At 33.1% G+C, this 26,286-nt stretch overlaps 2 protein-coding genes across 6 annotated transcripts; one reads left to right on the top strand and one right to left on the bottom strand.

Moving 5' to 3' along the window:
* Nucleotides 1-410: 410 nt before the first annotated feature.
* On the top strand, nt 411-20,795 carry LOC140063226 (OTU domain-containing protein 7B-like). The gene is made up of 9 exons (XM_072109720.1): nt 411-568; nt 1,330-1,533; nt 9,009-9,197; nt 9,599-9,829; nt 13,332-13,424; nt 14,653-14,789; nt 15,286-15,413; nt 16,244-16,587; nt 17,257-20,795. The coding sequence occupies exons 2-9, from the start codon at nt 1,452-1,454 to the stop codon at nt 18,456-18,458; spliced, it is 2,406 nt and encodes an 801-aa protein (XP_071965821.1). The 5' UTR covers nt 411-568; nt 1,330-1,451; the 3' UTR covers nt 18,459-20,795.
* On the bottom strand, nt 14,256-26,221 carry LOC140063227 (integrator complex subunit 14-like). 5 transcript variants are annotated; one of them, XM_072109723.1, is made up of 8 exons: nt 26,057-26,221; nt 25,246-25,476; nt 24,870-24,977; nt 24,195-24,696; nt 23,780-23,915; nt 23,292-23,425; nt 22,642-22,826; nt 14,256-14,402 (listed from the first exon to the last, which is right to left on the bottom strand). In XM_072109723.1, the coding sequence occupies exons 2-8, from the start codon at nt 25,465-25,467 to the stop codon at nt 14,307-14,309; spliced, it is 1,383 nt and encodes a 460-aa protein (XP_071965824.1). In that variant the 5' UTR covers nt 25,468-25,476; nt 26,057-26,221; the 3' UTR covers nt 14,256-14,306. The 5 variants fall into 5 exon arrangements, with proteins under 5 accessions (XP_071965824.1, XP_071965825.1, XP_071965823.1 ...); XM_072109724.1 differs by lacking the exon at nt 14,256-14,402 and adding an exon at nt 16,521-16,609; XM_072109722.1 differs by lacking the exon at nt 14,256-14,402 and adding an exon at nt 20,951-21,468 and having other exon boundaries at nt 26,057-26,219.
* Between the last annotated feature and the right edge of the window lie 65 nt (nt 26,222-26,286).

The following is a 26,286-nucleotide window of genomic DNA, read 5'->3' as shown; positions in this document are numbered from 1 at the left end:
AATGATAACAAAATAATTAAAAAGTAGTGAGATTGAATATGAATTTTTTGATTGTTTTATTACAACAATGTATGTTGCTTCTCAAAAATTTTCGTTAGGTTTCAAATTAATATTTTATAAATAAATTTTGAACTTTTTAGTAACGTAGCAAGTACCTGACAATTGGTATACCAAAAATGTATTTATAAAATGTATGTAAATGTTGCTATTTCATATTTTTCTGTAGTTGTGATATTCTAAATTTTTAACAGAGCGCCACCTATCATGGGAAATGTCATTTTTTTTTACAACCACGACATGACAACAAATGTCAGGCGGTATTTTTTGTGTTGCAGCTGTTTCGAGGCTCTACACACAGTACACACACGACACAGAGCACCCCAAAGGACGATCGAACTGGCGCACGACGACAGAGAAAGAAACAGGTTGCCTACTCTACTGGCCCTATATGACTAGGCCTAGTCTATTCTAAATAATAAATAATGTATTCAATCAGTTAAATATACTAAAGGCTAGAATATACGACACTGGCCTACAGGTTGACAGTAAATTTACTAATTTAATAAAGGTAAAGTATGAATTATTTCTGTATTTTTATTAGGCTAGCCTGTCTGCGTTAGCCTATTATAGGCCTAGCCTATTCTTTCTAGGTAGGCCTAGGCTCTAGGCTATATATTCTAGATCCTGAAGAAGGTAGCATAGCTAAGCCTACTGTAGGGAAGGAGGTTAGTTTTTAGGTACTAGATAGGCCTTGTAAGTAAGGCCCTACTGTCTGTACTGTAATGAAAGGCCTATTATATACATGCTTTTTCCACAGTAACAGACAATACAAACCGCACTAAAATGTAGCAATCCTAAATCCGTTTAAACTTTAATTTAATAAAATGCACTTCTTGCACTTCTTGACATATTTAATTATTATCTGTCTGGAAAAGGTCAAGTTCATAAGGCTAATAATGTCAATGGCCGAACTTGACTAACCTACATACCTATCCATTTCCATCTGGTCTGTGATGTGAAAGTAAATATAGATTGTAAACATTTAGTCTTTAATTTTGTACTTTTTCACATTTACAAAATTAAAACCATTATCATTATTTTTTATAAATGTATCAATAAAATAGGCCTAGCCTAGGCCTAGTAGGCTATCTACTAGTAAACGTCGCTGTTTCAATAAACAATATAAAGTCCAGTTGTTGATTTATCATATACATAGTCAAACACCTTTTTTACCACCTGGATCATAATTCTATCGTAAAAAAAATAAATATTTCTTCTTTCTAAAACCATTACGATTATAAATTCTTTTATTCACATTCATTCTTTCAGTCTCAATCAAGTTGAAGAATGCTCAGTCTGATATTAACTTTTAACGAAACAAATCAACCCACCAACTATTCAGCTAGTCAACGCCTAGCCCCTGTACACTCTAAAGAACACTCATCTCCAAAATGACAACACAGGACCGTATGCTGTCAAGATTCATCCAGGAGACTGGCACAGAGCCTGGCCTAGCAAGAGATTTATTGGAAGGTAAGTTGAAATAATGTCACTTTTTTTTGTATCAATAACAATCAATTTTTTATTTGTTTTTACTGTACAGGTAATTTTCTTAACTTTATAAAAATGCTTAATTTTTTGTTTTAAATACTTTTCATTTATTATTTGTTTTGATTTCGCCATGCAAACCTTCAAACAATACAATTTTGATATAATTTTGTTTACTTTTATAAAAATCTACCACTTAACTTGCACCTAGTACTAAGTGTATACAGTATAAAGAAATAATAAATTGATGCTGGGAGTTGGTTCGTTAAAAGCTGAAGTAGATTTTTTTAAATAAAAATAATTAATAATTTAAGTTAAGTTTAAACAATGACTACCTACCTATTTGATACAAATATTAAGGATTTTTTCTATAATTACAAAACCTAAAACATTTTTCCTAAGTTTAAACAATGACATTAATTTTCCTGCAACACATTTTGTAATCCAAATTGAGTTTTAGTCAGAGAAGTGTTTTTTTTAAATTAGAGAAGCATGTGATAATGCGACCTAATTAATAATTAGCCAGTTTGTTTGTTCCATTTGATACAATAATAAACGTGTGTTAACTTATACATAATAAGCAAATCAAGCACTATTGTTTACAAGTTGTTTATCATATACACAACAGGTTTAATCAATAAACTATGATTTAAAAAAAACTTATGTTTGCTTGAATTTAGGCGGACGATAAACAGGTGTTAGCCCCCTAAAATTTAACAGCCCTGTTTTTTAAAAATAAAATAATGACTATTTTAATTTTTCTGCAACCCGACAAATCATTTTTATCAAATTGATGAAATATTTAGAAGGTTTATTTTTGCCAGTGTTATTATTATTGACTCCCATTTTTTTGTTGGTGATAAGTTACAATAGAACTTTATCTATGCTATGTCAACTGTTGGAAGCTTTCTTATGGAAATCATATGACCTGAGCACCCCTACTATTATTAAAGGTGTGTTTGAACTACACGGTATCGCTTCAGTAGTTCTCTTTCACAGTATTTTGTTGTTTTTAATACTATTATAATTCATAATCATGGTTGAATCTACTTGAAATATGCAACTAGTACACAAAGTGAATTGTTAACAATTATTCAATTATTTGACTATTATCTCTTATTAGCTACAGTAGATTCTTTATAGGGATGTCCCCTGAATGTTTGTGTTTAAACATATTGCCCCTCGTGTTTGTGTGAATCAAGGTGTCCCCTGAACAAAGGTGTCCCATAGGAGGGATTCTACTGTGTATATAAATAACTTTAATTACATGAATAATAATATACAAAAACATTTTTTTCAAATGCATAAAATTGACATTTAAAAAAAAGAATCAACTTTTAATTTCATAGTAAAGAATAAATTTCAAACAGTTATAATATATAATTCTGTTTGAAAAATTTTACTATTATTATTACATAGCTACAGTAACACAATTAATCTTAAACAAAAATAGACTGTACATAGTCACAAACTGTGTATATAAAACACTAAATAAATGTTGGAATTGCTATAAATTCTTATAGGAATTTTTAATCCTTGATTGAAAAAAAATATAATAACCACAAAATGGTCTGTTAGTATTACTGTAAATATTAATAGAAAGTTTTTTTTGCAATATTCATTCAGTTTGATTTTCTCCAAAACACCAATTTCCTGAGCTAGAAGGTGAATCATATTTTGTGACTATAGTAATATTATAATTAATTTCATAAATGACCCTCGCACCAATTTTGTAATATAATGCTATCCTTTTTGCCAGAGTTTTTATGAATTTATATATGTTGATTTCTTGATACAATACTGTATATTTTGCTATGACAGTATAACACTGTTGTACAATATTATTGTAATTCACTGCTAAACACAAGTCATTTGCCATGACGTTCTTGTTTAGTTGCTTTTATTATCTTGTTTCCTACAGGATCTCTGAGGAGATGATGATAATTCAAACTTACTGTACTTAGCTCTGTCTACACTATCAAACTCTATGTGACAAAAAAAAGTGATGTGCCCATATATAGGCATGATGATGTCATATCACTACCATATTTGGGCAACATCATTACCATATTTGGGCAAATCACACCTTTTTTTTTTCAAATTAGTTTGATAGTGTAGACAGGGCTTTACTATTGCAGTTTTCAGGTTTTTCTTTTGATAAATCTTGGATGTCAGTTAAATATATTTTTTCTTACTGCCTTATGAATCCTGCAATTAATCATTTTAGTTTTATTTGAATTATAATAACATATACTTAAAGTAGCTTAATCAATTCATTGCAAACATACTGTACTATTGGAAATAATGCCAAAACTTCATGATGACATGACTAATTACTGTTCTTATTGAATTAAAACTCGTACTGTGGACTAAAATATATGGCTTTGATGTCTACAAAAACATAACATGTCTGTCCTCGAAATTCCTCCCCAGCAAACTAGCAATTTGCTAGTAATAAATATATTTTTCATTAAAAAAAAGTTGGATATTTCTAAACTAGTTGTAATTTTTGAAAAAAATGGTGGTAAACTAGTTCAGATAAATTAGCAAAAGTTTGCTAATGGATTTTAGTCTGCAATTTGATTATACAGTATGTCAATGGTTATTTAAATTACCAAAATTAATAATTTGATTTCTTAATAACTTAATAAATATCTTATCAATTCATTGCAAGTGTTGAATTAAAAATAGTGCAAAAACTTTATGATGCTGACTAATTCAATTAAATTCTGGACTAATATAATTTGAATGATTGTCTTGTTATTTTATGACCAAAAAACTGGAAATACCATTAACCTATTATTATTGTAGTTAATTTAATGATTTGCGGTACTACACTATGTACAGTAATTTCCTCTAGAGGATGTAAAGTTAGGAATATCTCTTGTCAACCTCACCTAAACATCCTTTAAGGAAATTACATGATATATACCACAAACCTTACATTCCTGCGTTTCTTCATTATGCAAGCTTTTTTAAACAATATTACGTTGTTACCATAATAACCACAAATTATCCAGAAATCCTTTAACAATTATTGAAAATTACTTAAAAAATCAACTGATAATAAGAAAAAAATAAAAAGAAAAAGGCTAAAAAGGAAAAATAATGAAAAATATCAGTAATTTGTATTGTACGAGGGTCATTCAATTCATATTTATAATGTGCCGAATTCTTTCCAAAAAGATAAGTTCTAAGACGCAACGCCAGAACTGCTAGCACTCGTAAATTTGTTGAAATAAATATGATTTCAGATGCCTTTTAAACAAGTCTGTAGATTTTGATTTCCTGATGTTAATCGGAAGAGTGTTCCATATAGATGGAGCACAGACACTAAACGCACGATCACCGTATGTTTTCACATGAAACTGAAATTGTATAGATTCACAGGGAGTAGCCCCATGATGTGCACGGGTAGAATTCCTACAGAATTGGTCATTGAGTAATCATCCAAAAAAAGAAAAAAAACCCATTGATACTCATTGTCAAACACTGTGCTTATGAAAGGAATTCTTATGTGGTGGTTTGGCCCATTGTTGATAGGTGTCCTTGTTTGATCTCTCTGCATGAATAGGAAATTGAATGGTTTTTTCTTTAAATTAGAAAGAGCAATTCCTATACAGACATACTGATATTTATTTACACTGTACAGTATATTTATAAATAATAATTAATAAGAATTAAGTGTTTGTTAAGGCAATTTTAATGTTATGTTTTATGCTTTGAAATTATTGTCCTGATATTGTAAGCACCTTAATTTAAAATAGAAAAAGTAGTAAACTTTTTTTTTTTTAAATAAGCACATTTTTGGGAGTTTTTTGGCACAGTTATATTAAAGCCCCATTCCCTACGTTTTTTAGATCTAATTTAAGATCACAAACTATATTTAATGTAAAAATAATACTATATGATCCTATTGCGATAACTTTTTTCGTCTTTAAACGGTTAAAAATGTGAAAAATAAGTCGATTCTAATAATTATAGCGGCCCGCTATAAATCCCAAAATGCATTGCGCGCGGATTGATATTTTTGTTTTTCACCTGTAATTCGCCCACTTTTCGATCGATCGTGAGGCCAAAACAAATGGAAGACTCCTAACTTTTCAGCGAAAATACCGGGTTTTCCCCAATTTGTATCAACGGAGTCTGGCAAAAATAGAAAGACAATTAATGCAGCAACTATACAACGTCAGGCTAGGTATATAGGTAGCGTACGATGTTCGTACGTTACCGATGTTTACCAGCTAGGCCTACAAAACTAAGCCTAGCTAGGCTAGGCCTAAGACCGTCCACGAGAGGTCGATCGCCGCGAGCTACTTAGGTAGTGCATTGTTTCTCACTTTTTATCATAATTTACCATAAAACGTACATTTAAGACAAGGAATGACATGGTTTAATGTTTTTAAAGTGATATATATGTATTATTTTCCAAAAAACGTCCAAAATTGTAGGGAAGGGGTCTTTAACTACAAAATGCCCTATTCAAAGTTGATTTTATAAGGACAATCAATATATCTTTGAACACTAAAGGGTCATTGAATTTTGTGCAATATTTAGTCATGACTTTATTTGCTAGAGATTGTTTGTTGTTCAAATGTGTCTAATATTACTGTACGGATGGTAATTGGAAAGATTATGTACTTTTATTAACTGTGTATGATGTCATTAGTAAAGAAAATGTTGGTAATTGCGTCTCTAAGTTGAGATGTATTGAATAATAAATTATTTATTGAATTTTATGACCCAGTTAACTAGTAACAGTTCATTTAATCAAGTATTTATAGAATTGTATGTACATTAATACTCTTTTGTAAACTACTTTACACAACAAATGATTATATAATGTTTCAATGACTTGAACCAAAATCTCAACACTTGTTTAGAGATGCTTTAAGAAATCTGAAACTGACTTACGCCCGTATTCTTAAACCGGACTTTAGTCGTAGTTCGAAGTTCGACTTGAAAAAGTCGTAGTTCGAGCTATTACTTCAAATTCGATTAAAAAACGAAGTAGTCGAAGTTTGCAGTTCGACTTAATGAAGTCGAGCTTTTAGTCGAGTTGCACACGTCTGGATAACAAAGGCTATACATTGGCCAATGACAAGAGAGTATTTGAGGAGCAGACGAAATTTTGTGCATTGATATCACTTTCCATTTTCTTACAACACTTTTTACGCATCAGGACTATACATGAAAAATAATTTTGATCGTTAATTATTAGAACAAGATCAGTATTAATTTAACAGTGAAGTACTTTAGATTAACAAAAAACAAAATCTTAAAAATATATTTAGGAACCATGGCGGTACGGTAACTTTTATATTTTCTAGGCCCCCAACAAAGTATGATGGCGACGAACCACGCACATCATAGCGTGACAAGAAAGCGCTAGGCCCCCTAAACATTCCATCGCGTGGTGAATTTCCGCATCTGCCATTGTCGCTATGGTGTGACGTAGTTGAAGTCGGACTTGCGCGAAGAAAATTATGTAATTTGTATACAGTTGTAAATAAAGAAGATTTTCATTATTATAACATATACCAATGTATATTTAATTAAGCTAATATAAAAATAGATATTTCATTCTTCAATATCTGGCCAATATAACAACTCAATGACTGTTACGTTTTTCATAAACATCGTTTAAAAACCATTTAGTCGACCATTTAGCCTGCCCCCTCCAGGACTAAAAAAATCGATCAAAATCCGTCTCGATTTAGTCGAGGTTGGCCTGAATTAGTCGGCGATTTAATTGAAGTTCGGTTTATGAATTAAAATGACGTCATTTTTTTAGTTTTAGCTCGAACTACGACTAAAGTCCGGTTTAAGAATACGGGCGTAACAGTAGGACAGTAGTGTTGTGACAGCGCCTTGAGCACTTTCAGTGGATGTGTGCTATATAAAAATGTAATTCAAATCTACAGTTTATTTTCTAATCTTATCTTAAGCATACAGTATTAATTATGTGCCTTGTTTCATGTACTACTGTATGTTAGAGCAAAATGTTCATACTTAATTATTAAACTATACAAAAGCGCCTTTACAATGTCTATTAAATGAGTTTATGTTTCAGTTTCCATCTATAATGGTACTGTACTACTGTAATAGTGATACCATACAAAATACTCCTTAAGCTCAGGCAACACTATCAAACCAGTTTTACAAAAAAAGTGTGATTGATGTGCCCAGTGATATAATATCATCGTGTCCATATATGGGCACATCACATTTTTGTTGTCACATACAGTTTGATAGAGAAATGTACACAGAGCTTTATGGGGTTTTCGATTTGCAATGGCCTAGAACCTACACATACCCATACCATCAGTGAGTGTGAGTGAGTGGCCGAGCGGTTAAGACAGTGGAACCGTAATTACGTTGCCATAACATCGGCAAGGGTTCGAGGCTCACTCACTCCATTGTTCTGGTGGTAGAACGAGTCTTCTCGGATAAGGACTATAAACCGTAGGTCCAGTGTACACAACTAGCTCGTGTGCACTTTAAAGAACCTAGTACATCTTTCGAGATGAGTAGGGGGTTACCCCGGTGTATTAGTACATCACAGCCACTGATCACCAACTGGGTCCTCTGGGAGATCAGTCTTTGACTGAAGAGGTCACCCAGTATAAAAATGAACAAACAAACAAATCACCAGGACCAATAAAATGCCAAAACTGTGTCAAGGAATCAAGTAAAGGAAGCAGCACATCCCAATACATGTGGATACTGTAATGAATTAACATGAACTACTAGGCCATTGTAATTCACAGGCTGGGTATTTTGTACTAATAATAGCTAGTAGTAGCAGCATACTCTGAAATCTATGGATTACATAGGAAACTGAGGATTTTATGTCAAAGTTCATTTATCATGTTTTAAGCATTCTCAAGGGTTACTGTCTTGTCTGTAAATAACGCACATTAACAGCATGTATTTATAGTACATTGATCCACTGGAAATGACAGTTTTGATCTTAAGCTGAAGTATAATGACCTATTTAATTGTTTGTGAAAGAAAGATTACAGTAATTCTTAAAGAATAGATTTAAGAACATTTATAACAATCATTTGTGTTTGTTTCTTATAAATTGTACTGTATTTTACTGGTGTTATGACTGTTTATAAAGTCTACATGAGTAGTGGGACACTCTGGCGCAGTGGTTAGAACATTGGACTTGCAATTTTGGGTTTTGGGTTCAAGCTCAATACAGTGGGATGTGGCCCAATTGCTAAATGAAATGGAGATGGGCACCATGGCTTCAGTTTTCGACTTTACCTATCTACTTCATGAAAAAATGAACACTACAGTAGATTAAGCAATTTTATTAGTAAGCGTACTGTAGTATCCAACTTGTAATTTTCAAATTAACTTGTGGTTTGTGACTGTAATTGATAAGAAAAATATTTTATATTTTTATATACAGTATTTATACTTATTTTATTTTTTGATATCTTTTTTAGGTAAAAACTGGAACTATGAGGCAGCTAAAGCAGACTACAATTTTATGAAACCAAACAAACAGATTCCAACATGGGAAACCAAAAAATTTGTAAGATCAACTGAAAACATTGGCAATCCGAATGGAAAAACAGACACTACAACAATTCACATTGACGGTGATGGAAACAAAAACAAAAAGACACCACACCGTAAGTATTATTGTTCACTTTTTACATTGTATAAGACCAATGGCTTTACATCTCATTTGAAGGACGAGTCAATGAGAGTAAAGTATCTTGCCTAAGTATATTAGTTGTTCTCAGATATGCCTTATTCTCTTACCATAGCAATAATATCGTTTGATATTCATGTCCTCTTATGGCAATCCAATTTGTAACAATTATTTTATTAGACTGCATTGCAATACTATTTTAACCAAGATTGATGTAGTTAATATTTTCTTTCAATATTAGTGTTAAAATTAATTTATTATACTGTGAAAAACAAACTGTGAATTAGTATCACAATTCATGCATACAAATTGAAAAATTACAGATATCAGCTACAATGTCACTGGTTGTAAACTAGAAATTGCTTTTTTTTTCACCAGCTCAATTAAAACTAACAAGAGGTTTTTCAAAGGCTAATGTAGTGCTTGTGCAGACAACAAGGAAGCAGATAGAGTTTGATGAGAGTCACAAGAATTGTGATGATGTAAGCATTGAGACACCTCTGCGCCTATTCATCTTACCAGACATCACTGCCTACAAGAATGACTTTATGAGCTTTCTTGAGAAGGACCTAATAGAGACAACTAGCATGTATAACTTAGAGAATGCAAGTAAGTAGTGTTATAGCTAGTGGAGTAACAGCTATGAGCGCTCACTGGCTAAACCCAGGGCTTAAGGGGCCCCATAGAATTAATAGTGCAATGCAACTACCCAACATTGGATTGGGCCCCTTATGAGTGCTAGCGTTACGCCACTGGTTCTAGCTATCTTTATTATAATACTATACATTTTAAAAATTAATTTTACATATTAATGATTGATATGTACTGTATGACATTACTTGTAAACATCATGACCTTATATCAAAGGTCACAACCTGTGGCACTGATAATTCATGGCAAAGTAATTATAATTGTGCATGCAGATGTTTGGTGGTAATGTTGAAAGGGATTAATCATACTATAATGCACATACAGTACACTGCCCAAAGGCATTCAAACCTTTCAGTGGATGAAAGTCATTTTACTGTACATTGTTTGTGTTCCCTATACAGTATACTCTTATGTCCTGTTTCCACTCTCAATCTGAAAATCTTTTTGTTTTTAATTCATGCATTCCATACTTATATGGGGTATGATTGCTGCTTATAGTGTTATGATAATATATTGTACAATCACATGACAACAAGAATTTCTGACAGTGTATAAGAGCAACACAAACTGATATTATGATTTATGTATCATATTTTGGTTTAAAATGATATAACCCATGATTAATGCACACATAAACTAAATCTTACACATTATTTTTTTCATATTTTAAAGCTTGGATAAAAATGTTTATCACAAAATAATTTTAAATTACATTTCACTATTCAGAGTTTATTACATAGTTCTGGAACTTCTAATAGCGCCCTCTATTTCCAATCTAGTTTCTTACCTGGATACAACTGTCAATTAGGGATACCGTTGTACTATTTAGCAATCAATAGGTGTTAATCCATAGGTAGATAATTAATCTCGTTGTCATTTATAAAATTAATATCTTTCAACTAGGACTGTCAAAAAAGGTTCAGGTTAGTGCTTCTGTTTTTGTTTTGGTTTTTATATTTTTCTTCCATTGGCATAGGTTGTGATGCAAGGCTTTTGGATGGTCGATCAATGAGAGCGGATGTAAACTTTAAATACTTTACTACAATAAATTCTAAACATTCCAGTAAAAAACAACGGACTATATTCTGTTATTGAATCATATTGGTTTAAAAAACCAATGTATGTATTTCAAACTACAGTATGTGTTGGCTTTCTCTAAGCAGCTCCTCTGGAGCCATACAATAGCAGTTCCGACCTCCAGCTTATACAGTACTTTCTAAGTTGCTTCATATTAAAATCGATTGTCAATAAAATTTTGTCAGAGGGAATAAAGAATTTAAGAACACATTTTACATGGTTAGTTACGTGTTCTAGCTCCACCCCAGAACAAATACTCATACCACTTCTAAGTTCTGCATCACCTAGCAAAACTCCAGAGTTTACACGTACACACAACAAGGTACACATCAAACAAAGCACCCCTCTTGACGCCCTAGGGTGTATGATATAAATAATCTTCAGAGTTTACACGTACACACAACAAGGTACACATCAAGCAAAGCACCCCTCTTGACGCCCTAGGATGTATGATATAAATATTCTTCAGAGTTTACACGTACACACAACAAGGTACACATCAAACAAAGCACCTCTCTTGACGCCCTAGGGTGTATGATATAAATAATCTTCAGAGTTTACACGTACACACAACAAGGTACACATCAAACAAAGCACCCCTCTTGACACCCTAGGGTGTATGATATAAATAATCTTCAGAGTTTACACGTACACACAACAAGGTACACATCAAACAAAGCACCCCTCTTAACGCCCTAGGGTGTATGATATAAATAATCTTCAGAGTTTACACGTACACACAACAAGGTACACATCAAACAAAGCACCCCTCTTGACGCCCTAGGGTGTATGATATAAATAATCTTCAGAGTTTACACGTACACACAACAAGGTACACATCAAGCAAAGCACCCCTCTTGACACCCTAGGGTGTATGATATAAATAATCTTCAGAGTTTTGAAAGGGGTATTGGTGAACATTTGGTGCAATAGGGGAAGGAGGTCTAAACTAATTCAGAGTTAGGCAAGCCATCTCCAAAAATACTAATGTTTTTGATGATACAGTTTTCTATTAGTGTTGCATACATTTCAGAAATATGAATTGGTTTACGAGTAGTGTGTATGGCATGTTTTTAATCAAGGCCAACGCGTTTGTCAAATCTACCTCTTGTTTTGATTACTGTAGTAATATCATTTAGTAATCCTCTTTTACTTATTGATTTTTTTGTTCAATTTATATGATGGTTGTACAAGGTAATATTGTACTGTATAATAATAATAATGATGATAATAATAATAATATAATAATATTAAACCAGGAACAATTGTCAACCATCATTGAATCCTTTAGATAGTAGTTTAGACTTAAAATAACAAGAAAACAATGAATTGGGCCAGCATGCATGATAGTAGAGTATGTTCACCTTTGAGCTAATAAATCTTTGTAATTATTATACTATTTATATATTATTCAGCCAAATAGCCCTTTCACAGAAATTGCTGTCCTTTTATTATACGTCATTTAATATTTCTTGTTTTTCTTTACTGGTTTAATGTTGCCTGTACCAGGACACAAAGAAAGAGATATGAAATCAATGTGTATATTTTGAGTCCTATTGTTCAGGTGTTAGGATAGGCTCCATCCTTTTATGAGTGATTGTAACTGATAAAATATTGACAACACATCAATGGAAAAGCATATGATCAATACAGATTGTTTTTACTGTTGTAAAATAAATATGCAATAGTTCAGTTATGTACAGTATGTGCTCATACAGTACGTGTATAAAAATGACTGGCATAAAATAAATTTTGTTGTTTGTGGTTGTGAATGGATCTAAAAAAGTAAGTTTGTTTTAAATGTTCAGTTTAATAGATTGAAAAACAATTTGTTGTGTATGGTATGAATACGGATAGATTAATTTAAGAAATGATAAATTGAGTTTGAGCATTAAAAAGATTATGTTTTAAAATTTAGAACTACATTGTGAATAGATTTTAATTCAGATAGAATTATAATAATGAAATAATTATAATGAAAATAATAATATAATTTTTTGAAAAAAAATGCAAAAATGTTATGTGTTAAATCTACCAATGGTTTAGGCGATTTTGTAAATCTGGTAATTTGCATTTTTAAAGACAAATAAGATGATTTTGGCCAGACATTGAAGATTTTTACAATGAAAATGTGTTTTTTTTTCTTTTTAAATGAGTATTTTATGCAATGATAATAATATTTTGGTCATTAATTGCTTTTTTTTTTTATTAATGTACTTTAAATTTATTACATTATTAGGGTTTTGTTGTTATACCATCTATATAATAATAGAAATCTATATATAATGATGTGAGCACACTAGCAATATATTGTGTGGTATTAGGTATATTTTCTTTATGTAATGCAACGGCTTACTTACTGTACTTCTCTATCTTTTTACAGAACGTCTAAATTGGTGGTTAGGCATCCTGCAGGTATTGTGGCCAATGGCAACAACAGGAGATGGTAACTGTCTGTTGCATGCTGCCTCTCTTGGTAAGCTACTGTTTTAGTCTACATACTAAACACTTGTGTTTTATTGTCTGCCAGAGTTTGAAACAGAGACTTGATTTAAAAATATACATTCACTATTTATACATCAATATGTTATATTAATATAGAAGACATTTTAAACTGCCTAGTGATGTACTAGAAATATTAATTTTTGTGCAGTAAAGTGCAGTAGTATTATATTATATAAATATATGGTGGCTAGGTGCCAAAGAAGGATTCAATAATTTGTTTTCACCTTACCTCTCCTCTCTAAATTTTGAGAAAATACAAAGAATCCAGAATATAGAGGGTTTCTACACACTTCATGTTTTACAGTAGATCTGGGCTTCCACTATGATGATATGTTTTACAGTAGACCTGGGCTTCCACTATGATGATATGTTTTACAGTAGATCTGGGCTTCCACTGTGATGATATGTTTTACAGTAGATCTGGGCTTCCACTATGATGATATGTTTTACAGTAGATCTGGGCTTCCACTATGATGATATGTTTTACAGTAGATCTGGGCTTCCACTGTGATGATATGTTTTACAGTAGATCTGGGCTTCCACTATGATGATATGTTTTACAGTAGATCTGGGCTTCCACTATGATGATATGTTTTACAGTAGATCTGGGCTTCCACTATGATGATATGTTTTACAGTAGATCTGGGCTTCCACTATGATGATATGTTTTACAGTAGATCTGGGCTTCCACTATGATGATATGTTTTACAGTAGATCTGGGCTTCCACTATGATGATATGTTTTACAGTAGATCTGGGCTTCCACTATGATGATATGTTTTACAGTAGATCTGGGCTTCCACTATGATGATATGTTTTACAGTAGATCTGGGCTTCCACTATGATGATATGTTTTACAGTAGATCTGGGCTTCCACTATGATGATATGTTTTACAGTAGATCTGGGCTTCCACTATGATGATATGTTTTACAGTAGATCTGGGCTTCCACTATGATGATATGTTTCAAACATTAAATTCAAGGTTTATCAAGATTGTGAACAATTTGATGTGTTAAGCTCTGTCTACACTATCAAACTAGTTTAACAAAAAATGTGTGGTGTGCCCAAATATGGTAGCGATATGCCCAAATATCGTAGTGATATGACATCATCATGTCCATATATGGGCATATCACATTTTTTTTGTCACATAAAGCCTGCTATATTGAGTTTATATGTTAATGATTTGTTTGTATTAGGTATGTGGGGCTTCCATGATCGTCTGTTAACCTTAAGGAAGTCATTATACAAAGCACTGACTGACAATCAGGATTCTAGGTTTATGCAGAAGTTAAAGCGTAGATGGAGATGGCAACAGATGCAAACTAATAAAGAGGTAGCTTATAAAAACATAATTCTGAATCACTGTCTACACTACCAAAAGATGTGCCCAAATATGGTAGTGATATTACTAAATATGGTAGTGCTATGACATCATCATGTCCATATACATGGGCACATCACATTTTTTTTGTCACATAAACTTTGATTGTGTAGACAGATCTTTACTTGTCTATGTTCAGTGTTTTGTTTAAATGCAACATTCAGAAAATATTTTTTTTTTATAATATTTAGGCAAATTATCAAGGATAACCATTTAAGCAAATTCATTCACTTATCCTTCTTAAAGGTGGCAAAGACAAACATATAGACAAGATGCTCTACATAAACAAAGTCTTTGAGGGTGGAGTTATAATTTGTCAAAATCCTTACACTAATTGGGCTTGAACCCAGGACTCTTTTTTTTACTAAATTTAATTAAATAATAATAATTAATAATAACCTAATTTTAACTCTATGAAATTATTTTCATGATTTTCTTAAACATATAGTCTGGTTTGGTATTCTCAGAAGAGGAATGGGAGGAAGAATGGCGGCATCTGCTGAAATTAGCATCAGCTAAACCTCGTAATGCTAATAGAGACTACATCCCACCACCATCACGCTCAGCAGGAGGAGGGTAACTGCTGTACTAAATTACTATTTTAGGGTCTATTTAGCTACTAATCAAGAGAATACAGTTTTAATACCGTAATTTGAAGGAATGGTAATTTTTCTTTTAGCCAACAGAAATTATGTCATTACAAAAAAAAACACACAAATATTCTGTTTTAAAAACCTTGAGTCTCCATCACCAAAATGAGAAAAACTGGTTTTATTATGAGTAAAAAAAACCGGCATTGGTCAAGCAACCTGGTTCACATTAAACTCTTTTTAGCCCTAAGGCGGCGGACTGTAATATAAGGAGGCTTTTGCTAGACTTAAGCCATTCTCAGATTAAAGTTCTAAGACCTTGTCAAAAGTCTTATCTCATACCACAGGCAAAATTCATAAGTAATAAATAGGAATTTGCTGAGTGTACTATTCTTGTGATTAAGCTCTTGTACATCAAGGTTAGGTTTGACCAGCAACATGGTTCAACATCACCAGTCACTGGACTGGAGGCCAGTGATCTGGAGGTCGTGGGTTCAAATTCCACCCAAAGTTTTGCTTTGATATGTACTTAATATTAAATACTGTACAGTTTATGTAATTTAGGACAAAACATCTGACCAATTACCTTAGCTCCCTGCCGTTGCAGTAGTTATTCAAATTATAATTGACTCAAATTTTAAAATCTTTACCTTATTGGATGTGACTTGGCCAATATTGACTTCGAGATTTGCATAATGTACAGAATTATTAGATTAAAGTAAACATTGAATTGATGTGCATATAGGTAAAAATGTATTTTTTTACAATTATAATGATAAAATGCAATAATAGTCATTTTTCTTCTTAATTATCCAGCGGTTTAACAGCTTTAGCTGAAGATATTGAATCTTCAAAGTTTGATGATTTCGAAGAGATATATGAGAGTCTGGAGGAGTTTCACGTCTTTGTTCTTGCACATGTAATCAAGCGACCAATCATTATTGTAGCTGATACAGTACTTAGAAATGCGAAGGGAGAAGCATTTGCTCCAATTCCGTTTGGTGGTATCTACCTCCCTCTAGAGTCAATGAATTCAGAGTGCCATCGTACACCTCTAGTGCTTACATATGACGCAGCACATTTTTCAGCATTGGTTCCAATGGATATTGATAAAGAAGCTAATCATGGCGAGAGACGACTTCAAGAAGTTAATTTGCCAGGTTTGTATCTATCTATTTTATCCTAAAAAAATAACATATGTATTTTATTAAATAAAATAACCAAAATATTTAGGTTATTAAAATAAACAACGCTCTATAATAATTAATTTATTAATTACAGTCAACTCTCCAAATACCGGACACCTTTGGGCTGACCAAAGATGTCTAGTTTTCTGGAAAGTCTAGCATTCGGAATGAAAATGAATTATGGACCTTTTGAACCTTGAGAAAAGTCGGGCATTGGGATAATTTCTGGTTTTCAGAGAGTATCTGGTATTGAGGGATTCGACTGTATTAGGAAAATATCCAGTATAGTACTAGTAGTAGTACATTTTTCAGTATAAAATCATGACAACACAAGCTACAACAAAACATACACAGCAGTACACATACTGTCAAGATTAACTCAATCCCGTATTATTTACCACTTCCCACAACATAAGAACTGCGGTTCCCTTTAGGGGTTAGGTTTCAGTATAAACAAATTCCTACCACAATATATGTAAATATCTATTAAATCAATGTCCATTCAAAATACTGTATCTATTCATCACCATCACCATATTGGCCATTACAACTCTACCCACCATCCATTAATAACCTGAAATGGGAACATTTAGGCATTGTGAAATGTCAGGCAAACAAACTGATTGTTTTTTTCTCTTTTAGTTGCTGTGCCTGTTACCGATTGTGATCATCAATTATTACCAATACACTTCAGTATTGATCCAGGACCAAATTATAAATGGACCAAAGATGAGAACGCTAACACATACCAATCTAAACGCTTCTCGTTATCAGATTCGGAAAAACTTGATATTCTTCACCGATACCTCGACCTCATTCGGGTACCAATTCCTGGAGTGGCTGGAAATTCCAGTTTGTATGGAGAGGAGGAGGGAAAATTACGGAGGACTCCGTCTGATGAAAACTCAAATAATAGTGCTGAGCAGCCATTGTATGCAAAAGTGAAAAAGGGTAAAGAAAAAAAGGGTTTAGGAAAACGATTAAGACAGTTAAATTTGTTTGATATCAAACCAAAAAAGAAAACTCTTAAAGAAACGGCATCGAATGCTAGCCAACAGTCGGAGCGTGTCGACCAAATAATGGTTCCAGATTTAGATGATAAAACAATAATTGTTGCTGCTAAGTTGAATGATAAACGCACAGACATTCAACAAAAGATGATAGCAAATTATTTAGAACGTGCACAAGAACGTTATTTAGAAGAACATACTCGCAAAATGGAAGAAGATTTGTTGAGGAAGCAAAAACGAGATCGTGCAAAAATGCAAGCGCATGAAAACCGTTATTTAAATGGTGGTAGTGTAACACCACCGATTGATAGAAGGAAATATAGAGGCCCCGTCGTTCCGCCACAAAATCCAGTGATGAAAAGCCCACAAAATCCCATCATGAGAGGTGGTTATAACAGATATTCAAAGGTAGAAAAGTACCTCGCTGCATTAAAATCAAATCAACATTCCCCTAATGACGGATATAGACAACAAAATCGGCCATCCTTTGACCGGCCGATTCCAGCTAGAAATCCAGGGCATCATTACGAAGGAGGACGGTCAAATCCACGTCCACCACCGCATTTCAACAGAAACCGTGTGCAGGATGACCTAAATCCACAAGTGTTTGACCAAGTACAGTTCAAAGGTCAACCAGGCAAAGGTCAGCCCAGAAGCTATGATATAAGAACTGGTAATACCGATAGACTACGCAGTAACCCTGGGTATAAAAGCGTTACATCTGCTCCATTAGGATTGAGAGAGTGCAGGACACCAGGATGTATATTTTATGGACAAGAAGAACATGACTTTTTTTGTTCACAATGTTTTAAGAAAAGGATGATGGACAGATAGTTGATTGATACTATGATTATTTATTTTGTGTCGACTTTTGTTTCTAAACATACAATTGCTATATATATTGTGATAATTAACTACTGTCAAACCTTATACTTCATATTTGTGCCTTGAAAACATTTGAAATATTCTATATATTACAGTATTTTCTGTCTTTTACTTCCTTGCCTTTAATTCCTTGTATCATTACTTCAGTACTTATATCTTGCACTTACACCTTTTTTAGTCAGACATTTTTAACTTGGTAACAGTTTTAAGCAAATGTGACGACAATATGCAAGTAATATGTGTAAAAGATGACTGTGAAACAATTGAATACCAGTATAACGTCACAGAATTACATTATAATTCACAGTCACTAATTGGTTGATGTTGATGTGACCACCTTGCTATTAGTTGTAACCCAGAATATTTTAAAGACTTATTGGGATCACTACCAACCACCATGAGATATATGTGTAAAAATAAGGTATTGAAATGATAAATAGGCATTTAGTAATTAACTACTATAAAGTAGCTGTGCGTCCGGGAACTATCAGTAATTGGTCAAATGTTTTCAACAGTATTTTGTCATGCATATTTCTGTTTTGCATGTTCAACCAAAGATTTATTTCATAATCCTATTCCTCATATTAGATAACCTTTAACCTTCAACCTTTATACTATTCCTGTACTACCTTTGTCAATACTACAGTATTAACATTCTAAATTTGGAAGTTATTGTTGAACATGACTTAATACATGTTATGCTGATAGCAAGATTATTAATTCACAAGCAATGAAATTAAATCTATGCAGATGATTAATATAGCACACAGAAAATCCAAAGATAATGCCTCAATAAATCACTTAAAATATACTCATAATAAAATAGCCAACCTTGCTTTACTACAGTGGAAAATGTCCATTATCACAGTGTACAGTATTTGTACCAAACCTTTAAATGTGTCCCTGTTCTATTCCTAGGTCTAAAGCACCTTATTAGTACAGTGTATTTGTATAATTGAAACCTTTGAAGTTGGTTACTTGAGTTGAATATGTTAGTTTCTCATTCATATTGTGTATATATTTCTAAAAGACTTGTAAAATTTAAACCTTTGACCACTGTATAAATGATTGTATTTTTACACAAAATTTAGAATAATTACCATACCCACTCAAATAGCTTAAAAGAAACTACTGTATTGTAATATATTATTGATAAACTATAGTACTGTACTGTATAGCAAATGTTGTTAATGAGAAAATGACGGGTAGGCCTAGTACTACTACTAGGCCAAATTGTCTAGTGTAGGCAAATGAACAAATCCCTGGTGTAGGGTTTTACCAGCCCAAAAAGGCATGATTTTTGTCCAGTACTAACATTAACTTATAAATACAATAGCGAGCTTTCTTTTGGGATAATTTAGCAGACCGCAAAGGTCAACATGGGCGAAATACACGTTCATATGTTAAATTAACTTCTTCATCTCCTGTATGCAAACTTACTGTAAACTTACTGCTAGAATTTGGCTGTTGGTACAGTGTACTCATTTAGGAAGTATAACAATATATCTATGAATATTTGATTATGTATTCTTGGGTAACTACATAACATGGGAATTTAACAGGGTGAACATTGTGTTCCAATTAATGCTCTTGCATGTAGATGTAAATTTACTTTTATTGTATGTATAAATAATATATATTTTATTATATTTACTGAATGTAAATGGTTTAGACGATAATTTTTCAGTGACCACTCTCTTATAATCATTCAGTGGTAAAATCACAGTAGAACTCCACCCTTGGGATAGATTAAAGAGGAGATATACTGCCAACTCTTATTCAGGGAAGTCTCCATGTGTTCTATTATATAGATATTTAATTATTATAAGTTGTAATTTATAGATTGTTATTCATTTTTAAAATACTGCAATTACAATATATTCTCATACAGTAAGCTGATTTGTATATACTTTTACCTTGAAAGCATAAACTTAAATACAAATTAAAACTTAATTATTTTGGTATTCATTTACATTGTTAGTATTTTATAAATTGTCCAATATACTATGTACAAGCAATAACCTAAACTTGTAAATATAATTAACATATTTCCAGTTTTTTTAAATACATAAAAGTACATTTTTTGTCAAAAGTGACCAAAAGTTTTCTCTGTATCCCATCTTGTTTTATCCTTTTGAAATTGTTATTTAAACCTTGTATCATCTGTAAACATTTGAATAAACTATTTTTAGACAATTTACCATGATTGTGGAGATATGCATTCATTCCGTTTACCAGCAGTTTAAGGTGCACAGACCTGCCAGCACATTACTCACAGGTGTTCTCAGTAATGTGGGTATCTAGCTAATTATACAAATAGTAAAGTACATTTTTGATGCATGTCTTTTGTGGAGTGCGTGTTGCTGTTATTAGTTTAATGGCATGATACAGTACAATAATATTAAATCAAGATTAAAACAAAAAATAAGTCACTTTCCAGTAATATTGTATTTATTATAAAATGCACTCTAAAAAAACATTTTCCCTCAATTCATTGTTTTTACATTCGGAATAAGCGAATTGAAATTATTTAAGTACAGTAATACTATTAATATATTTTTAACACAAATTGCACAGGGAGTGCACCCTCTAGTATTATAACTTGTTTACTCTCTGATGTGGGGTAATAAATAAACTTTAATAAACAATTTTTTTATTATGATCAAATCAGATGTACATCCAATACTATCCATTAAAACAATTGCGTTTTTATTACTGTTTTTGCATGACAGTTTCAAGTGTTTTTTGCAAAGTTTGTTGTGAGAGGAACAATTTCATATGATATTCCGCGATCGATAGCCATTCTCAAAGCCTTTGATGCATGAGTAAGTTGGAGAAGAGCATCGGGATGTGCCGTTCCCGGTAGTAACCGGCATTCCCGATCCATGATTCGAGATAATCCTTGTAGTAATTCAATCATACCAAAAGATAGAGCTGCTTTTCGTAGTCTGTTTAACTCCTATAAAAATAACAAAAATATGAAAGTTTATGAAAGGTACTCAAAGGTACTTAGGTAGTGTATGGATTCTCTCTTTTTATCATAATTTACCATAAAACGTACATTTGAGACTGTGATATTATACAAATTATAAATACAGTACTTGAAATCAACTATTAAGTTTTTTACTCGGGGTACCCGAGTCTAGTACTTACTCATTTTCTCCTCCACCATCTGGACACTATTGAGTAAAAAGTGCGATTTTTAAAGTACTACTCCTCCCTTATTAGTTGTAGTATTGAGCTGGGATTTGGCATGAACATACTACATGGACATGTCCTCAAAGCTATAGAGCCGGATTTTTTATTTTTTGTTAATTAATTTGTTTAATTAAGAATCCACAATGTGTGACACACACCACAGCGTTATGTAGTTATATGGTTATATGCGGCTTCTTGGCGTAGTGGTTATCACGTTTGCTCAATACGCAGAAGGTACCTGGTTCGAGCCCGGGCTAAACCTTTTTTTTTAAACTTTATGGTGAAAAGTACTGTATACGCAATATGATAATTATACACAGTATATCTTATTATTATTTTTTAAAATACTTATTTTGTGTAATCGATAATTATCACTTTTACACATGTTTATTTTGCTTTGTGCTTATTACCATTTATTTGTAATTTAAATGGATTAAAAAACTTTCTGTAACCCACAATTTCAATGTAAGAGGTTTCGTAGTATAGTGGTTGTCAAGTCTGCTTAACACGCAGAAGGTCCCGGTTCGAGCCCTGGCGAAACCTATTTTTCTTTAACTTTCTAACTGTATACGTCTGTATACAGCTTCTTTCGCTGTACCCCGAGTATTGCACATTCGTGCTTGTATAAAATACAATTGAAACCCACAGTACAAACGCTGGTACAGTAGAATCATTTGGTTGCTCAAAGTCAACACAAGTGCTCTTAATCTCTGACATGACAAAAAAAATGTGATGTGCCCATATATGGACACGATGATGTCATATCACTGACATATTGGGCACATCACACTTTTTTTTTCAAACTAGTTTGATAGTGTACACAGAGCTTTATAAAAAAAGTCCCTTTCTGATTGATTGATTGATTGATTTTTGCTTGTCTTATTGAGAAATCAGATAATTTATTTAAAATAGTAAATAAAATAGAGTAACCTACTTTGTAAAAAATGATTGTTTTTTCCGGCAACTTCCTAGCATATCGTAAAACTTTCTGAACATCCGCTTGCAGACCGCTAGGCTTTATCCATACAACTGGGTTTGTAGCGTAGCTTTTCTTTGTGGTTGGATTCAATGGGAAAGGAGTCTTGCTATCGTCTTCACCATATGGATCATTCTCTAAACCTGCCATGATAACAAAAGAGGCTGTCAAATGTGTTTTTTTTTTTCAAGTAAAGGCAAATTTAAACAGACAACGTAACCATAATAAAAATATACAATGTACAGTGTTATTCCTTATGACCATTTACACACACTGCGGATGGACGGTTTCTGCTTCAGATGAGCGGTTTCTGCTCAGGATAGATACTTATTCTACGTGGGACAAGCTACGCAGTTTTCCACTTACAGTTACTGCTCATTTGTGTAAATTGGCCTTAAAGCATCTTAATGAGATAATTGGGATTTTTCACCTCTTCACGTACTTATGTACAAAATATATTCTACTTTGTTTGTATACTTTGTCTTTACAATTTACATAAAACTTAAATTAATTTTAAATGAAATAGTTTGAATCAAATGTTAAAGGTCATGTAAAGAATAAACTGTGGGATTAGAACACTCATGATAGATATGGGTTGTAAAACTTACTTCTGGCTAGGCCTAATTTTCTAAACTTGCCGAGCCAGGGTAATGAATTGTCTCCTGGTTCAAACAATGACATCATTAGTGTTGAACGTTTCTTATTATCTGCCCAAGAATATAACATTCCATACCAATCCTCACTGTACGGAAGAAAAAAACATACATTTGTAAATTTGTCTTTAAAGTGCACAAAACAAACACAAAATTATACAAATGATTTCAAACTTCACTCAAAATGACTACTACTACTACTATTACTACTGTGATAATATAATTGTATTTTTATTGTTATTAAGAGGCTATGGATTCTACTGTAGTAAATGCAGTAAACTGAAAAAAATGATTTTAGTTGTTTTAATGTAAACATTTATGAGGCAGTCACTGTGTGTATAATAACTAAGAAAAAAAGCTTGCTAAATAATTGCATTAACAGGTTATAAAGTTAAAACATTTCCTGCATGCAACTGCAGTAAAATAATTGTACAACAACATACCTGACTTGTACCAAAGCAACCATATTCTCTACTTTCAGGCTTCCATGCAACAATACACAGAAGGATGGAGTCTTGCCATCTTCTGAATTGTTTGCATCTTCCGAGTCAACAGCTCCACTCACAACTTTATTGAACTCTATGAGAAATTGAGAAAAAAGTACGAGTTTTTAGCAGTCTATTACTAGGGTACAGTATTACTGCAGAAAATGAGAGGTTTGACTACAAAATCTAGTTCAAAATTACTGAATGTTTTCTTATTTGTTTGTTCATGTACAAGATATCTAAACAGTTTCTTGATGAGATGTAATCTGTCATGGCCAGGCAGATGCATTAGAAGAGACAAAATCTATAACATTATTTTCAGAGAGCAATCGTACACTTTTTCAGGATACAACTTATAACAAATTAATCTAACCTCTGTTTGGCACTGGCAGCACTAGATGCCTGGCAGTAGATGGTGGGCTTGAAACATCTGTCGAGTCAAGAAATCCACAGATGTGCAGTGAATCAGAAACTGTCTTTTTAATTGTTGTGTGATCAATTTCTACTTCCACAGAAGATGGGGCAGGATGTAGCTTTACATACGACAGCATATTCCCACAATGCAACTTAGCGTAATGTGGTGCATAACTATCAGTTGCCATTTTTGTGAATGTCTGTTGCACGTTTGCCGTGATCAACGGAGTATCCGTCACATACACTTCACCGGTTTTATTAATATCAACAAGTTTTTGAAACATAGAAAGAGTGTTCTTTTGTTGGAGCTCAGGAATACTCGAAATGAGAACAATATTGAGTTTTGCTGGGAAGTTGAACGGTAGTGGAAATGAACGATTATCTGATTTGGAATAGTTATGCAAAGAATACTTCAACGACCCTTGTCCTACTCCAACATTGCCATCTGTTATCATCACAACCTAGATAAAAAATATTTTTTTATAAAATTACAAAAATAAATATTAATAAACATTTGTATGTCTGACCATGCTGGAAGTTCAGTCCAAATGTTAGGTAATGAGGGACACACAAGCTGCGGCTTCATGAGTCTCCATACTTCAAGGTGCTATAAGTAGAGATTAATGAGTCTTACCTGGCATGTAGCATTAGCACCCCACTCATCCAATACCATTTCTCGAACCCCTGATAAAGCTGGCTCAACACAAGTCTTATCATGATCTTCAAGTTTTCCCAAAGCAGTCTAAACAATCAATCATGCTAGATAAATATATATTTTATTTTTTTTGCCATCACATTATCAATATTATCAGCCAAATTTCTTAATAGAAATCATTCTATGATGTACATTGTAAACCATACCAACTCCTGATAGAAGCAGATGTTATGTTGTTGATTTAATATAAATTGTGGTGCTTAATTTGGCTGGGGGCTTACTAAACTACAGTATTTAGTGTTAAGCCAGTCAATAATATCCGGATATATACCACTATAGTATAATAGAAACAAACCTCAATTTCTTCATAGTTTCTTGTGAATGGAACAACAATCTCATACAATGATGAGAAGACAACTAAAGACACAAATTCAAGACGTTGATTTTTACTTATATAATCAATGAGAGACAAGATTCCATGGTGCGCAAGCTGGCGTCTTGAGAGCGTTTCTCCAGCAACATCTGTAGCAGTTCTAGTCATTGATAAAGAGACATCAAGGAGAATAACAGTTGGCATTTTGATAACCTACATTGCAAATTGGAATTGAAATAATATATTAATTTTGTGGTCTGGCGATTTACTACACCGCACCCCATTGAACAAGTCCACACGGACCCAGGGCTTTACTCATCATCATCTCTTCTCCAGATTTTCTGCCAGAGGCCCGTGTTTGAGACTGGAGGCCGATTTACTCAATACAGCGCTTGTTGCAAGTACGTAGCATGACTCATCGTATGGGGGTAATTCGTCGGACCTGGTTCATTGGATGGATGGGATTCGGTGTGTGGTTCATCATTATTGGGGTTCAATATGTGAATCGTCATGATGGGGTTCGATGTGGTTCATTATTGTAATTGGGGTTCAATGTGGTTCAATAGCACACCAATGTGCTACCAGCAGTAGCCTAGGCCAGACAGTAGGCCTAGGCCTAGCTGGGAGAGGGCCAGACATTAGGCCTAGCCTAGCTGGGAGAGAGGGCCAGGCGGCGGCCTAGCCTACCTAGAGAGGCCTAGGCTAGTTTAGTTGGGCCGCCCTGGCCCTACCCCTAGGCTAGCCTATTTAGAGAGTTTCATAGGTTACGAAATCATTTTATTTTTGGCCTTACCGAAGAAGATTCTAGGCTAGCCTAGATCTAATTTTATTACTGAAACAAAGAAAAAGATATCACGAACTCCCTTGCTATCACCATCCTTTATATTTTGTCGTTTGGAGAAGAGAAGGGCCAACAACCAACCCCCCCACACACAAACAAACTAGCCCCACCAACGATTTAAACCACCAAAGAGGCTTTTATTCGACTGGAAAACTTGATCGCAAAAGTAGTTTTGCGACCAG

The sequence above is a fragment of the Antedon mediterranea genome, chromosome 11 (genome assembly GCF_964355755.1).
Source record: "Antedon mediterranea chromosome 11, ecAntMedi1.1, whole genome shotgun sequence".
NCBI lineage: Eukaryota > Metazoa > Echinodermata > Crinoidea > Comatulida > Antedonidae > Antedon > Antedon mediterranea.
Note: the sequence above shows the minus strand (reverse complement) of the source record. Positions and strands in the feature narration are given on the sequence as shown.

Bases quoted from the DNA above. Each gene is read 5' to 3' on its own strand.
- LOC140063226 (XM_072109720.1), top strand. From the start codon at position 1,452: ATGACAACACAGGACCGTATGCTGTCAAGATTCATCCAGGAGACTGGC. The intron at 9,198-9,598 runs GTAAGTATTATT...TTTTTTCACCAG, and splicing joins AAACAAAAAGACACCACACC to CTCAATTAAAACTAACAAGA. The intron at 16,588-17,256 runs GTTTGTATCTAT...TTTCTCTTTTAG, and splicing joins TCAAGAAGTTAATTTGCCAG to TTGCTGTGCCTGTTACCGAT.
- LOC140063227 (XM_072109722.1), bottom strand. From the start codon at position 25,467: ATGCCAACTGTTATTCTCCTTGATGTCTCTTTATCAATGACTAGAACT. The intron at 24,697-24,869 runs GTAAGACTCATT...TTTTTTATCTAG, and splicing joins GTGCTAATGCTACATGCCAG to GTTGTGATGATAACAGATGG. The intron at 23,426-23,779 runs GTATGTTGTTGT...TCTTCCGTACAG, and splicing joins GTTGCTTTGGTACAAGTCAG to TGAGGATTGGTATGGAATGT.